This window comes from Centropristis striata, chromosome 17 (assembly GCF_030273125.1).
Source record: "Centropristis striata isolate RG_2023a ecotype Rhode Island chromosome 17, C.striata_1.0, whole genome shotgun sequence".
Taxonomy (NCBI): Eukaryota; Metazoa; Chordata; class Actinopteri; order Perciformes; family Serranidae; genus Centropristis; species Centropristis striata.
The window spans coordinates 5,213,463-5,230,470 of NC_081533.1; the positions used below are offsets into that span (position 1 = coordinate 5,213,463).

At 39.3% G+C, this 17,008-nt stretch overlaps 1 protein-coding gene across 2 annotated transcripts in view; it reads right to left on the bottom strand.

The window, feature by feature from the left end:
* Nucleotides 1-3,459: 3,459 nt before the first annotated feature.
* Nucleotides 3,460-17,008, bottom strand: part of acin1b (apoptotic chromatin condensation inducer 1b) — a 32,865-nt gene continuing 19,316 nt past the window's right edge. For both annotated transcript variants that reach the window (XM_059355225.1, XM_059355224.1), the window contains 9 exons: nucleotides 15,725-15,870; nucleotides 15,052-15,198; nucleotides 13,783-13,954; nucleotides 13,456-13,601; nucleotides 9,605-9,712; nucleotides 8,269-8,376; nucleotides 6,850-7,213; nucleotides 6,023-6,120; nucleotides 3,460-4,978 (listed from right to left, as the gene is read on the bottom strand). In XM_059355225.1, the coding sequence (XP_059211208.1) occupies nucleotides 4,655-4,978; nucleotides 6,023-6,120; nucleotides 6,850-7,213; nucleotides 8,269-8,376; nucleotides 9,605-9,712; nucleotides 13,456-13,601; nucleotides 13,783-13,954; nucleotides 15,052-15,198; nucleotides 15,725-15,870 (1,613 nt within the window). In that variant the 3' untranslated portion in view covers nucleotides 3,460-4,654. The remainder of the gene's footprint in view (nucleotides 4,979-6,022; nucleotides 6,121-6,849; nucleotides 7,214-8,268; nucleotides 8,377-9,604; nucleotides 9,713-13,455; nucleotides 13,602-13,782; nucleotides 13,955-15,051; nucleotides 15,199-15,724; nucleotides 15,871-17,008) is intronic.

Sequence of the window (17,008 nt, forward strand, 5' to 3'; positions counted from 1 at the left end):
AGAACCGGGAACTCTTTGTGATCCTAAATCGGATATAGATCTGATATTTTCCAATGTGACCTCAGGCTGAACAGTCATGTCGCATTTCACAATGGTCACAATTCAGGACCGTAAGTTCACACGCAGTCTGATATGAACCACATTTATAAAACAATGTGAAAACGGCTGTGAACCAAGGTTATTATAGTTAACGAAAACTAACGAAATAACGAAAACTAGAATTGAAAAAACATTTTCGTTAACTGAAATAAAAATAAAAACTAGAGTTTTTAAAAAAACGATAACTAACTGAAACTGTATTTTGTGGTTACAAAACTAACTAAAACTAAAATTATCGTGAAAATGTCCTTCGTTTTGGTTTTGGTCAACTTTTTTCATTCATAATTCAGTGTTTCTATTTGAACATGCAACACATGGTAAATATGTTTACTGAGACTGGGATGTCTACACTCCAACCAAAATTCAAAACAGTTAATGACCTTATTGGGGCTGAGATGGATAAAGCAAAGGAAATAAAGGCAAAATTTATTATGACCACTTTGAATCTGGCACCCAACATATAGCCCACTACAAAAAAACTAAAACTAAGCATTTTCAAAAAATAAACTAAAACTAGAAAACTCACTCTGAAAACTAACAAAACTGACTGAATTTGAAAACAAAAATTCACAACGAAATTAAAACTAAAACTAATGAAAAATCCAAAACTACTATAACCTTGCTGTGAACGGCTGGCAGCTCAATCTTAAACAGTACAAGTTAACACTGGCGTGAGACAACAGAAAGTCTAAAGGCTGGTGTTGCGTCCTTACTGGTTTCCACACTAACTGGTTGCCGTAAGCAATGATCTGCGCATTTTCTGTTACGCATGAGCTGTCCGTGGTACTGAAACCACTTGCTGTTAATGAGATAATTCTGTCTGATGCAGGCCTATGTTATGCTGTGCGCTGACACCTTATCTACAGTTTAATACTGTACGAAATAAAGCACGAAAATCATAAAAATCAAAGTGCAATCAGCACTTGTAGGAAGGTGGGTGGCACTGCATTTCTGTGTCATGTGCTATAGTTGAGCCGCAAATATAACGACCACCCATGTCCGACTGGTCCCTCCTCCTACATCATCATAAACAACACAACGCAGAGTTCCAGGGTGTGGAGAGGCTCATCCCACATGGGCTGGGTTACAAATACAATTATACATTTATTTCCTTTCTTACATACATGTTTATATTTTTTTGTAACAAAATATGTTTTTATCATACTTGGCTGGGTGGGCCAGTGAGTAAAATGGGCGGGCCCTTTGCTCGCTACGTGTCTGGACTACAGATCTCCAGAAAATGATCTTGTTATCTCGAGAAAACAAATGAAATGAACTCGTTATCATGAGAAAAAAAATATGTGAATGCATGGCCGTTCACCTAATAAGGTAAGATATCTATCTACCCACCCTAGAAGAAGCAGCAAAAACTATGTAAGACAACCTGTTATTGTCTAGGGCAGGGATTCCCAAAGTGTGCTGCATGCACCCCTGGGGGTGTGCGAGCTGCCGCTAGGGGGTGTGTGAGATGAAAAATGTAATGGCAGTCTGATAATAACACAATTACATGTTTTCCCCCCACACAATAAAGAAGTGTAAATTAACATTTCCTTTGTAAAATGTAAAATCAAAAACTAATATTAATTAATAAATAAATGCAGGCTATTCAAAATGCACTTCATCTTCAAATGAAGCGTAGAAGAAGTTATCATCTTCCATTTTTCCAGCCTGTGTTATGATTGATGATTATGATGATACGATTATGACTGGTTGTTCAGCTCCACGCTCATGCTTCATTGCTGCAATTTTTGTTCAACGTGGCTCAAAATATAACATTTTCCCCAACTTATGTGCTTTCTGCCTCTGATCCTGAGCCTGTCATCATCCTCTTTGCTCTTAATATTAAAACTGTGTTCAGGTTAATTCAAATGCGAGACCGCATTGTTGTGATGGTGATTATTTTATTATGTGTTCTCATTTAAGCATGATTAAACATGCCGCCTTTAATACGGCTATAAAAAAGCTTATAGCATTTTGGGTTTTTTTGAAGGTGTGGGGGATTGGGGGTGCGTCAACATGGTTGGGACATAGAAGGGGGTGCGCGGCTAAAAAATGTTTTTTTGGGAACCGTCCTGAGTTAGAGTAAACTGTTTTCAGTTAAGATGTCTGTGGAGTCGACCAATCAGAGCAGAGCAATCAACTGAAATCAACTGACGGTGGAGACAGTTCCGCCACACTGAGCAGCCAGAGGTCGACAAAGTGGAAATTCTGGCCTCGAACAGATACCATTTTTGGCAAAACCATAATACCTATCATTGATCCGACTTCACTTTGAGCGTCCCGAGTTCTTCCTCAACGTCTACATATGTTTGTTTTTTTTAAGAAAAATAAAAAAATGGCTTTGTCAGAGCGATCTAAAAAAACTGTTAGATCTCCCTTTTTCAGAAATCTTCCTGCGTTTTTAATATGGGAGCGAATGAGGCAGTTTGTGCGTGTTGTTGGCGCATCTGTGCGTCCTACGCCCGAACTATAACTGACAGCTTTACCAGAGGATTGTGAGTGAGAGGACAAATTTTCCTACGTTTCTATGTATAAATTATTTCTGTAGAGTGAAATCTGCGGCCTGGAGCACAGTTTTCAAATATATTTTTTGACAATTCGTTCTCTCCCACTCTGCTTGATGACATCACCACTCTAGACTCTCCATAGGGTTACATTGGGGGGATGTTTTGACGTGTTTTTGCCCAATAATTTGAAAACTGTTTGTCGAAACCCTTAGAAAAGTCATAGCACACTTGACATGGGCAAGCCGGTCGATTTGATACCTTTTTTGTGTATGTGCGGCCAAAACTCTGGGAGGTCGACCGAAAAATGAAACGGAAGAATAAAAATAGACCCGGTGAATAGTAGTTAGTGTGCTTTTGCAAGCAAGCACACAAAATAAAATCTGACTTCTTATGTCTAAACATTTGTAAGACTTTGAAAGACTCGTTTAAATACATTGCAATAACAATTAAGGCCTTATTTTTAGATTTTTAAGGATGTTAAATCATTAGAAAACAACAATTTTGACCAATTATTGAGAGATTTTACAATGCAATATTGGTAAAATATGAAAAATAAAATCATACTTCCCATGTCCAAGCATTTTTTAGAGTTTGAAAGACTGATTTAAGACATTTTAATAACAATTAAGGCCTTATTTTTTTAGATTTCTAAGGCTCGGTGGGAACCCTGATTAAAACTCGTTCAGGAGAACAAAGCTTTCTCTCTGCGCTGAACTTCCAGAGTTCAAATATTTCTCTGATAGATTCATCATCCAACAGCTCAGGACTCGTCACACTCATCCGCTCGGTGGCTCGCCGCCAGGTCGACATGCCTCTTTGTGAGAAAATGACTCAGCAAAAACATGCAAGCAGAGAGGCTGATAACCAATTTAAATTTATTCATTCTTTAAATTCTTGGTACATTCAGCACTTGCAGGAAGGGAAACGGGGGGGAAGGGGGAGGGGGGAAAGCAACAAAATCTTAACTGTTGGAACTAAAAACATAAAATTAAAAATATTAAAATTGTAACCATTAACTCTATTAGAAGATAAGACTTCTTAAACTCCTCTTAAATATATATATGATTGAAAGGTGAGAGGAGACCTCAGTGCAGGGAAGGTGGGCTTCCTGTCCGGATTACACAATAAATCACTTGACAAGAATTTTTTATTTCCTCCCCTTCTCGACTCCGTCTGCTAGAGACAAACCCGGCTGTGTGCACGTCTCCTGCTTCACCACAACACACAACATCTCGTCTTGTACTATCGCACACTTTTCTAGGTTACAGTGTTGAGACTCGGGAACCAGGTGCGTCTTGGTGGGAGATTAAAGTCACACAAACATCACCTGCTGTAACACACAACAACCCTCCAAGGCTGAAAAAAAAAAATTAACATGATTCATAAAACAAAAATCCTCACTTAAATTCAGTCGTTTATATATATTTTTATATATATATATAAATATATATATATAAAAATTCAGTGCTGAAGAGTAGAACACTAAAACTGATCCTAGAAAATATCTGAAGGCCGGGGATCTATTTTGGACTGGTTTTATTACAGGGCTCCGAGGAGGAGGAAGGAACTGTGCACCCGCAGAACTAAAATAAAGAGGCGGCCTCCCAAACCTCAGCGGGACAAAATGCTGAGGCGAGCCAAAGAAACCACCGTCTTTTCTTTTAACAGCACGACACGGAGACGAGGAGGTCTGCTGCTCTCTACTGACGGGAAAGGAGCGACTGGTGGAAGACGGAGAGAGAACAGGAGAGCGGGGAAGGGGAAGCTAAATCAACCGTCGTTTTACTATCATTTCTGGGTGTGAATGGACACGGACGAGGCGGGAGGGGAAATGGCAGAAGTGTGTGGAAGACAACGCTGGCGTCAAAAAGTGGACGAATTAAAAGCGCGGCGGGGCGGCTAGCGAGGAGCAGACACAAGTCCTGAACCTGAGGAGAGAAATGTGTCTCCCTCCCAAGACTTCCTGTCTGCAGTGTCCCCGGCTACGCCGTGCCCCTCTCTCTCTCTCTCTCTCTCTCTCTTCAGCTTTCCCTGCAGTCGCTCGGCCCTCAGCGGCGTCGATCCCTGGGGTTGCTACGGCTACGAGAGCGCCGTCCGCTCCCGGCGCCGACCGAGGGCCGTCTGGGCCGGTGGCTGCCGTCCCTCTTCTTGTCCCCCTCTCTGTCTCGGGCCCGCTCCCTCTCGCGCTCTCTGTCGACGCCTCGGCCGGCGGCCGCCACGCCGCTCGCCGCCACGCTGCCGTCCTTCTCCCGACCCTTCAGCCTCTCCTTCTTCTCCTCCTCGCGCTTCTTCTCCTCCTCCTCTTCCCGCTCCTTGCGCCTTCGCTCGCGCTCCTTTTGCCGCTCGGTTCGGTCCAGGAGCCTCTGCGCCGCCTGGTGGACACAAAGCAGATTAGTTAGATGTGAACCGCACCATCGCAAAAAAAATACATTGTTTATTTTAGAAAGAAAATGGGAAAAAAAAAACAGGCATTATTGTTGGAATTTCAGCTTTCCCACAGTCCTTGAACGGATCACAGGTTATGAAAGTTTCCATTAGAAAATCCGAAACGATGATTTCTGTCAAAATCATCTCATTATTATTATTATTATTATTTATTTATTTATTCCCTTTTTCTTATTTTTCAACACTCAATATTGTTGATATGTTTGGTTGGTAGTACTGCCATTGTTAGTTATTTATTTTTTGTTTGTTTTGCTACACTACCATTTTATCTTCTTTGTTGCTGTTGCCATTATTGCCCAATTGATGCTTGCCACACCTGCTTGTTTGTTTGTTTTAAACTAAATGGAAAAACCAATAAAAAATTGATCACAAAAAAAATCACTTTATTCTACATGTCTCATTTAAAACGTTGCTAAAAATAAAGTGTTTGTAATAACTAGATCCTGTTAAAAACATTAAATTCTGCTCCTCAGAGACACTGTGAAGACATGATTGATTCTGCTGAGACCAACGGTCACGTGACAAATATTCACTGAAAATCTGTTTACACAGACCAGAGAGGAGAGGACAGGAGAGGCTGTAAAAATGTAAATAGTTCAATATATATAACATGTGGAGACAATTTTTTTCCACCCAATATTCATGACACTTGAGTAAATATTCCTTTTTTTTTTTTAAAGGAATTATCATAGGACTTTTTTATTCTTTCATTTATGCATTTATTTATTTTTAATATACATTTAACTTTATTTATCTAAGCATTCATTTATTACTTTATTGGTCTATTTATTCTTATAAAAAAAATTTTTTTTAAATGCAACTAGTTCAATATGTATAACATGTGGAGACCCAAATATTTTCCCCAATATTCATCACACTTGTGGGCCCTTGAAAATTATTTATCAGAGAAATTCAACTTGCGTTTCTTCTTTTTTTATGTGTGTTTTAAAGTGAGTGTGTAGGTGACCAACCTGCTCCTCATTGAGGGGAAGCCAGTATATACACGGAGCTGCTTTGGTCTTCAGGAACAAGTCGTCTAGCAGTTTTGCAGGAGGTTCATCTCCTTTTTCTGTCAGTACAAAGAAAAAGAAACAAGTTCATTATGTCACAGTGGTGCACAACTTATCCTGCATGTTCAGATGTCCTAATGCATTGCTTTATAATAACAACATTGAACTGTATTTACTGCTACAGAGGAGGGAAATATGAGGCTGTGTTTTAGTGTCTGTACACTGTGAATATCAGTTTGTTTCTCTTTAAAGGGAATGTTTGTGGATAAATGACTCATTTAAGTTGACTTTAAATGATCCAGTCAGTGTATTATCTACAGTCGGATGGCACCTTTTATGCAAGATATGTTTGTTGTGATTAGTGGGTACGAAGTGAAGATTAATTTATTCATACATAGTTCAAAAGATTAAAAAAAGTGGCATGAATGAGTTTGAAATCAAAACTATAACTCCCCATGGAGAGTAAGGAAGGACTGAACTATTACTATACAGTCATGGAAAAAAATATTAGACCACCCTTGTTTCTTGTTCATTTTAATGGCTGGTACAACTAAAGGTAGATTTGTTTGGACAAATATAATGATAACAACAAAAATAGCTGATAAGAGTTTAATTTAAGAGCCGATATCTAGACATTTTCCATGGTTTTATTGATAATGATTTTGGTTATTATCAAGAAAACCATGGAAAATAAGAAGATATCAGCTCTTAAAATAAACTCTTATCAGCTATTTGATCTGCTCCCTTTCCTCTTCCTGCTTCTGTCCAATCACAGCGAGGTGCGTTACCCTTCTTGATGATCTTCCTCTCCTTGCTGTTGGCCCTCTCCCTCCTCTTCCTCTCTCTGTCTCTGGATCGGGATCGTCGTGCGTCCTCTCCCGGCCTCGCAAATTCCCGGACCTTATCCCGGTCCCATTCCCGCTCTCCGCGAGCTCGTTCCCGGCGCTCCATCTCTCTCTGCCGCTCCGCCCACAGGTCCCGCACTCCCACCACGCCTCTGTCACGTTCCCGGTCTCGCTCGCGATCCCTGTCGCGGTCTCTGTCGCGGTCTCGTTCAGGCATCAGAGGGGGCAGCCGGGTCTGAGGGCCGACTGGCTGGACGACGTGGTCGTCTTCCTTCTCTTGCTTCACGATGCCTTTCTGATTGTCCAACTACGGGGAAAAAAAAGACATAAAAACACGGGAAAGAAAAAAGCCAGGATGATGAAATTTGAGCATTAAATGAACAAAAAAAAGGTCCTCAAACCATCAGAAATTTTAATAAATTAACCTAAAACAAGACATCATCATATGCAATAGAACATGCATTAAACCTCTGAAGTCCAGGAGACTTTGGTTCAAATTTATCAACTTCCTCTGCATTAATTTCTGTCTCTGTTCAGCATCTTTCAGTCTGTCCTTACATCACATGCATGGCTCCTTTTTCTCCACACAAACTTGGCTATCAGCCAGATTTTTCATTTTATTTTAATTAAAGTATAAAGTTGCCAGGAACCCAAAATACAAACAAAAGACACAGGTGTCTTTTTTACCATTTATACACACAAAAACAGCAGAAAAAATAATAAATAATAAAACTACAAAGCAGTCTAATCGCATGTAAATTAAAAATAGTAATAGTTTTCATTGTAGAAAGAAAATTCACATTTTAAAAATGGTCTAGAAACATAAATGTCACACTGTGAAAGCTCCTATGATTGACTTTCAACTGGCTTTCTCAGCTTGTCTACATATATATATAAATAAAGTTATTACTGTAAATTAAAACGCTTATTTTCAATAAATAGATGGACTCCAGAGGGTTAAATATGATGCAAAACTACTGAACTGTTCTAATATTCCTGGAGCTACTTCCCCTGTTTTTACACAAAGCAAACACAGTGAATGACTTGATGTTGCCTGCAGTTTTAAACAAAAAAAATCCCTGACATCATTTAGGACTTAGTATGTGATTGCTCATCTGAAATGGCTCCAAAAATAAAGCCGTTATATAATATTTAATTCCTGATGCATTTTACTGTGGACAGCACTAGTTGCTCACAATTTGACAAAGTGTATATTAATCTCGTTATCTTGTTAGGGTGGTTTGAATTAACCTAGATAGTACAATTATCGTGTTACAACTGTAACTGAGACAAATAGATAAATTACTCCTCAGTATGAAACAGTGAAAAATGAAGAAAATTGGAATTTCAGGCGCTCATTACCTCCTCCTGGTCACAGAAGTCGACGTTGAGGACCTTAGGGTTGCTGGGAGGCCATTTGACGCCGTGGAGGGCCGCTCTGGTGGCGACCGCCTCTTCTGTCGTAGCGTACTATGAGAAAAAGGAGAGGAGGAATAAAGCTTATAAAGGTGGAATGACATCTCAGTCAACACAAACTGCAAAATGAGACTGCTGCAGTAACAGCTGGAGCGAAGTGTATGAGAGCACAGAGGTGATAGGTTGGCCTGACACCATGACAGATGCTTTAAGATGATAGATTTTAGCAGAAACTATCACGATAATATCGTTGATGTCGTTTTAGGACCATTTTGTGCCGCTGATATAATGAAATTAGAGCATAATATAATTCAAGTACATCCTTTTCAACAGCAATTATTTTTTAGATCTCAAGAATATTAAATATTGGAATTGAATTGTGGAAAATAAATATTAAAATATCCTAGATAAATAAAACAAATAATTAAACTACAATCAAATCAAATAAAATAGACTCTCAGTGCAATCTTTTTTGATTAACAGAGCCTGAAATAAATATTTTCAATTATATTATTTTATATTACAAATGACATAAATAGCTGGAATTGCTGCTTGGGAAATTATTTTTTTTCCAGCAATTCGTTCTGCCTGTCAAACATTTGCACAATACTTTAAACACAACACAAAAAAGTATGTAATCGATGATATATCGAGCCCAGAAAAAACTACCGCGTCCATTTTTATACGTCCAACAATAAGTCGATATAGTAATTATGGTGACAGGCCTAATGCTAAGATGCATTGCAAGGAAAACCGACTGGACATTACGAGCAAGAGGCAAATTGTTAGAAAGTCCAGATTTAACCTTCAGTCTGTCTTTAAAATCTCTACAAACCCTGGACCTGAACACCGAACCAGGAGGAATGATATCTTGCCAGTTCTCCTGCAAGTTTTGATTAGAACGTGAACGTTTGCACTAGAAACTTTGGATCTTTGGATATCAACTTTCTTGCTGTCACAGAAATATTTTCAAGGTTTCTCACATCGACTTTGTCAGTTACTTCTCGACACTTCTGCTGCTGGGGCACATTTGAGTTAAATTTACTTTGGGTTTTGTGCTCGCTCTTTTTTTCCATTAGCGGTGGGAATCACAGAGTAACTGACGATTCTATCACAAGTATGTTTTATAACACAACACCATAACACTAACTGTTAAAAATAGTTAAAAGGGGCCAGTTATGGCAGCTGGTTCACACCTCCAGCTAACAAACAAACTTAGTGGCCACAAAGTTTTGCGCCCTGAACACAATATACATAAAAATGTAGATGTGTTGGTACTCACGGTGACGTAGCAGTGAGACTTGATCTTGTCGATCCAGAAGCCATCTTCCAGCACACTGCCCGTCCTGTTCAGCAGCTCTTTGAGTTGGCCCAGGGTGAAGGGTCGCACCTATGGGAGACACAAGGAGCATGGCTCCATCAATCTAGGTCAACTTAAGAAAAGATCATCAGAAGAAGAGAAGAACAGAGGTGTTCCTGTTCTGAATCAAGATAACCGACGGTGTGATTATTTCAAATGTGCTTGGAGTTTAAAGGCCCATATTTAACTTGTCCTGATGAAGTGACAACATGTGAATAAAAACTGCCAACAGCCAAAGTTAAAGATCAGACATGCTCAACCTTTAATAGTGTAGCTTTAAGGATAAAGATTTTAAAGAATTATTATTTTCTTCAGTTTCTCGTTCATTTTAATGCCTGGTACAACTAAAGGTACATTTGTTTGGACAAATATAATGATAACAACAGAAGTAGCTCATACAACTTTAATTTAAGAGATGATATCTAGACATTTTCCATGGTTTTCTTGATAATAACCAAAATCATCATCAAGAAAACCATTGGAAATGTCTAGATATCATCTCTTAAATTAAAGTCGTATGAGCTACTTCTGTTGTTATCATTATATTTGTCCCTAAAATAAATGTACCTTTAGTTGTACCAGCCATTAAAATGAACAAGAAATTGAAGAAAACGAGGGTGGTCTAATCATTTTTTCCATGACTGTATACGTTCTCTCCTGAGTTAGGTTGCAAAGCTCGGACTAAATGATACACTGATATTAGTTTGATAATAAAGCTGGGAGGAAGTTTGGTTGCACCACAGAGACGTAGCTACTCTGAAGTCTAGAGTAAACAAGATTTTGCTGCAGAATTATGCATTTCATGTGGCCAATCAGTGAAACTGCTACTGCATTGTTTATTATCATATTGTCAAATTACATAAAACTTATTAACGTAGTATTATTTTGTAGACTTCAACCTGTTATGCTCGATATTTATGTGCAGGAACAAGTCTCTTATTCTCATTTGTCATTGAACACTTTGCAACACAACACTGAAGAAGCTGAGGGCCAAATATCGCCAATGTGAATCAACAAACAACAAAAAAGGTACATCAAACAGGACAACACAACTATCTAACATTAATCAGCTGTTACACCAGTCGCTCCTCCTCATCGTCTGACTTATTCCACCATTAAAACAATTTACGGAGGATTTTACATCAACTAAGGGCTTTCCTACTCAGAACCATTTCATCTGTTGCAACTCTAAAAACCTGAGCAGAAAATTACCTCTAAACTCAGCTACGTCTGAAACCTGACTGGTGATGAAGGTGAACCCTGATGACTTTGTGGACCCCCTGACTTTACACTATGCAGCTCATAATTCAGTGTTGAGGACATGAAACTCCTGAAACTAATGAGTGAATTCCTGGCGGCCTCGGCTTCAGAATATCAAACAGAGAGACGTCTTTAGATGGTCACAGGTCACAGAATAAGTCCTTTTAGTTTAGGGAACAACATGGTCTTTACCTCAGATCAAACTTTACATGTTTTCACATCACTAGCAGTAAAGATCAAAGAAAAGTAGATTTATACATTTTAAATCCATCTAATACATCGTTTTGAGAAACCTTAAACCTTTCGTCTTGTTTGTTTGAATTCTTACTGTAGTTTCTCTGAGATTAGTGGAGCAGGGTGGCATTACGTATGGGTTAGTCTTTGATCCAAGTTTAACATTATGTCTTGCTGCTATGACGCAGGTTTAAAAAAATCTGCAGATGCTAGTCATTAAATGTGTAATGTCTCGTCTTGTCATAGTCTGTTTAGTCATGCAGGGTGCCCGAACCTTAAGGTGATACTTGACTGCAGCCATAATACCTGGGTAAGTGTTCCTGGCTCTAATTATGGGAATGATGCTGGTGTGGTTACCACTGGCTTCAACACAATATGCCTCATTCATGAAAAACTTGTAGGGTAGATTTGGAAATGCTGGGTTTTGCTTTACAATCATTTCCCTCCACAGAATTTCAGCCCTTGGGGGGGAAGTTTAAATCCCCAACTTGACCAAAAGAAACAACACTTTTACACCTACGGGAACATCTCCAAAGATTAGAATATTGTGAAAAAGTTCAATATTTTTTGTCAATTATTTCAGAAAGTGAAACTCATCATTCATTGCATAGAGTGAAATATTTCAAGCCTGTATTTCTTGTAATTTTGATGATCATGGCTTACAGATAATGAAAACACAAAACTCAGTGTCAGAAAATTTGAATATTGCATAAGATCAATGAAAAAAAATATCTTCAAAAGTATGTTCATTTCTATACATCAATACTTGATGAATTACTGCATTAATACTTGGTGGCATGGAGGAGATCAGCCTACATTAAATTACATTACATGTCATTTAGCAGACGCTTTTGTCCAAAGCGACTTACAATAAGTGCATTCAACCTGAGGGTACTAGACTTAGGCCCCGTTCACACGAGGACGCTCGCGGGTAAAAACGAATACGCTCCGCTGTATCGTGTCCGTCTACACTGCCAAGACGCAAAACTCTGATCTGATCTGCTCACGTCACGTATGTGTTTACGTCACATACATGCTCCAGTACAGGAAAATAAACAAACGTGGGATTATTTCCATGTGTCGGACCTTCAAGCTGCTCTGGCAGCTCTAATAAACTTACAGGAGTCTTTCCACCAAATGTACAGGATCTGTACAGATAGTATTAGTGAACAGAGAAGGATCTGGAATTACCTCTATCACATTTTGGATGCAGCAATTCTTCGGAGGCGAGCCAGACGGCTGTGAACGAGACCTGGGAGATCTAGTGGTTGGAGGAGAACTTTGTGGAAGGAGTAGCTGATGAAAATGTGTGGCGTGAAAACTTCTGCATGCCCAAAGATGCTCTTATGGCTTTAAGTGATGCCGCCTGGCTGCATACAATCGAATTTCACACACTTTTGCGTCACCGTATGCACGCAGATTTCCTCCCGAAAATGCTCGTCTAAACGAGGAATAAAAAGTGAAGACGCGACGCCACTTTTGCGTCTTCTGTTCAGACCGTCCTCGTGTGAACGGGGCCTTAGACCACACTTCAGGTCATCTGGTGTCTCTCACCTTCCTCTTGACAACAGCCCATAGACTCCTATGGGGTTCAGGTCAGCCGTGTAGTTTTGGCAGCCAAGCACAGTAACACCATGGTCATTAGGGGTGTTTCCATTACAGTCCAATACCCGGAATGAGGCGGGTCTCACTCGCCGAAACACCTCTAATTTGAGTATTAGCCGTCCTGAGCAGTCTATGGCGTTCATAGTGATCCCGCAAAGGCAAAATGATTTTCTGTTCTTTCATAGTACAGTCTGGTGACGCGGAACGAGGTGCACAGTAGCACAGTGCTAACAGTTAGCTCTGTAGCAGTACAGTGTGTATGTGCTAACAGGCTAACAGTTAGCTCTGTAGCAGTACAGTGTGTATGTGCTAACAGGCTAACAGTTAGCTCTGTAGCAGTACAGTGTGTATGTGCTGCTGCTGCAGGAGGTGTTCACTTAGCGATCTCTGTTTGTTTACAACAAGCACCGGACACTCTGTGCAGTTAGTAATATTCTCATTTTATACTGAGACACTGAGTTTTGTGTTTTCATTATCTCTAGCCAGAATTATCAAAATTACAAGAAAAACAGGCTTGAAATATTTCACTCTACGCTTAATAAATCTATATAATGTATGAGTTTTACTTTCTGAAATGATTGACTAAAAATATTGAACGTTTTCATGATATTCTAATTTTTTGAGATGTACCTGTATATGCTTTTGTAATATAATGCGGCGAGTTAGAAACCCACCAGGTTGGTCACATGGATGATGTTGGAGATTTTCCCTCGAGGCGGCGAGGGCTGCCTGGTTGTGCGGACGGGGTCGTCGATGGTGACGGACACGCCAGACTTCTGCTGGCTGATGGAGCGGCGCACCAGACTGTCACTGGGGGTGACTGAGGAAACAAAAGAGGACGAAGAGGGGAGAAGTGTGAGTGGGATGTCTGTAATCAAGGACAGAGAGGAAGTTGAAGTCCTGCCAGGGGGATGATGGAAGAGTTACGGCAGCAGAGACACTTGTACCCAACAATCTGCTGCAATTAAAGAACCCACAAGCTTCACAGCCAGGCGGTTCACCTTTATTTTCCTCTCCTTCGTGCTTGACAAATGTCTGTGTTTCCATGGCATCCTCGGACACGCTGTTCTTCCTTTTGTCTCTGGAAGTCCGGCGTTGTTTTTCTTTTTCTGTTTTCTCCACCTCTTCCTCTTCGTTTGTCTGTCCATTTTCCTGGCTGTCACCTGGGACGACCTGAGGAGGAACAACAGGTGTAAACAATGTTTTAATTAGACGTTAATCATAAAAGGATGTTGCATGCTAGATGTACGAACTAGGGCTGTAATGGATTGTGTATTTATAACATTATTTGTATAGCACGTTTCATACAAGAAATGCTATTTTTTGGTCTGTGCATAAAAACACTTTCTGCTGCTACACTTCTGTGCAATATAAATATTATATTTTTACAGTGTTATATTTATACTTTATTTATCTTACATTCCAGAGAACAATCACTGTGAGCCAACTGCATCGGAATTTCGTTCAATGTGCATATTTGTATGTATAACTGAATGACAATAAAGTCTAAGTCTAAGCTTTACAACGAAGAAGTTACAGGCACCAAATGCTTCACATTAGACAGACGTAAAAAATAACATTTAAAAAAGGATTCATTTGGAAATAAAAAATATGTAGATAATAAAAAGTGCAGCAGAGCAACTTAATAAGTACTTTACAATTATGTGTGTTGGATCTGTTCGATGTGCAAACCTTTTTTTGCCACTAAAGAGTTTTACTGTCCCATCAAACACAAATTCTGGTCTTTTCTGATCAAAAATAATTCCACAATAATTCACCCAGGAAAGTCTTCACACAGTTTAGACCCACAGGTTGCTCCATTTGGTAGAGCCCAGTTTAAAACTGGCTCAGAACCAAACAGCCAAAGCCACCAGTTGCAAGTTAAACTGTTTTAAGCATTATCACATAACTGCATAAAATTATCATAAAATCAGTATTAAAAAGTGCAGCAGCAAAGCTATTCAAGTGCAGGAGTAAAGACATGTTTAAGCTTTATTTTGAAAATATCTAGCGAGCTGGCTTTGCTTATCTCTTTGGGCAGCTTGTTCCAGTCTGGGAGTGTAATTGGTATTTTCAATTTCATAGAAATGCTTATTTCAGTTGTATCATCTACTGCAGCTGTTTGGAAAGTGTTTGTTCAGTGTTTGCAGTGTCCTTATGCATTTTTTGCCTTTTATCCTGAACTATGTGGTTCCACCCTTAGTACAAACAGAAACCTGGAGTTTCCTTTCAGCTGAACAATGTTTTCTTCCAGCAGCAATGACACTGACCTGTGTGACGGTGCGTCGGATCTTGAGGCCTTTGTCCTGGTCCCCCCGGCTGTTGTCTGGGCTCTCCTCGTCCCCGGACATCTGCAGCTCCTCTGGGTGCAGCTCCACCACCGCCTCCTGGTTCACTTTGATGTCTGGGATCAACGACTGGAGGACAGAAACACAAACGGGAGAACGGAGGAAAAGACGAGAGAGAGAGAGAAATGTTTTAATTACACCTGATACACAGCAAGAAAAGATGGATATCAGTCAAGATTGCAAGTGTTTATCTTATGTAAATAATGAGCGATTCGTTGTTTTTAATAAAAATCCCCAAAATCTCCCAGCTCACTCATAGTGTTTTGAAACATCACAGTTGATTTTCAAAACATTAAATTGGAGCCAAAAGGAAATCTTGTACTTTAAGAAAGCTTATTTTTTTATTAAAGCTTATTTTTTTATTAAAGCTCATCTTTGTGGGTTGAAACACATTTACTTAACAGAACTACCAAATACCTTAAGATAAGTCAGAGCCAAGTATGAAATAAAGGCTTTTACCCTGAAAAATAACAGGATCTTTTAGCTTGGGTCTGCTCTGTGTTTATGGAAATGATCAAAACATGTCACATAAAATTGTGACATCATCAAATCTATTTCCCCCAGGCCTGCATGGACACCTGTTGCGTGGCAGTACCTTCAGTGAGTCAGTGGTGATGATGATGGATGGTTTCTTCGCAGTGACGGCTGTGCTGGAGCCCCACCGCCTCTTCCTCCCTGCTGCAGTTCCCGTCTCGGACTCACCTGCTCCTCCATCTGTGGTGGCTGGAGACGTCTTGCTGCCTATAGAGGAGTCAGAAAATGTTTATTAATCAGTGAGGAAAGAGAAAATGCACCAGCAGATGGATGGTTTGTCTCTGCTGCACTGACAAGTTACTGCAGGCTCATAGCCTAAAAGCAGAAATAATTGCTTAGATGCTTTAACTCACATAGTTTTGCCAAGGCAGTGGCATTAACTAATTTCAGTTAACAAAAGGTTAGAAATGGAGGTGCGTGATTTAATAGTTTTAGTGGCCGTTGCCCAATATTGGTTTATTTAAAACAACATTCAGCATGTTTTTACATCTGAGCAATCAAGCACATCAAGAGCAATGTTCTGTGCACATTAATTTACTGCCACACACAGCTTAAAAGGGACAGTACAGTGTGGAGTGAAAAATAATAGGAAACACGCAGTAGATAAATAGTGGGCACTTGATTAACCCTCTGAACCCCCAATTGAACTGTGACAGTCCTTGAACGCATCATAAGTTACGGAAATTTGTGATATTTCTGTCAAAATCACTTTGTTTATTACGTTTATTGTAGAAAGAAAATGTAAAAACAGGCATTATTGTTGGAATGGATCACACGTTACGAAAGTTTCCATTCAGAAAACCAAAATGAAGCTTAAAATTGTGATATTTCTGTTGAAATCAGTTCATTCTACATGTCTCATTTAAAAAGTTGCCAAAAATAAAGCGTTTGTAATAACTAGATCCTGTTAAAAACATTAAATTCTGCTCCTCAGAGACACTGAAGACATGATTGATTCTGTTGAGATGAGAAATATACACCCAGAATCTGTTCCCACAGAGCTGAGAGGAGAGGACAGGAGAGGTTGTAAAAAAAAAATAAAAAAAAAATAGTTCAATATGTATAGCATGTGGAGACAATTTCTTTTTATTTCAATATTCATGACACTTGGAAAAGTTAATTTAGAAATAATTTATCAGAGAAATTCACCTCTTTTTTATGATTTATATCATAATGGTGTTAATCTGCACAAATAACTTGTTTGAGTTGTTCCCACTTCTAGCCATGGTTGTGCTGATTACATAGAGCTGCAGGACATATATATATATATATATATATATATATATATATATATATTGCAGTGAAATACAAGGTAACAGTGAGTAAAATGTAAAAAAGCGCAGCC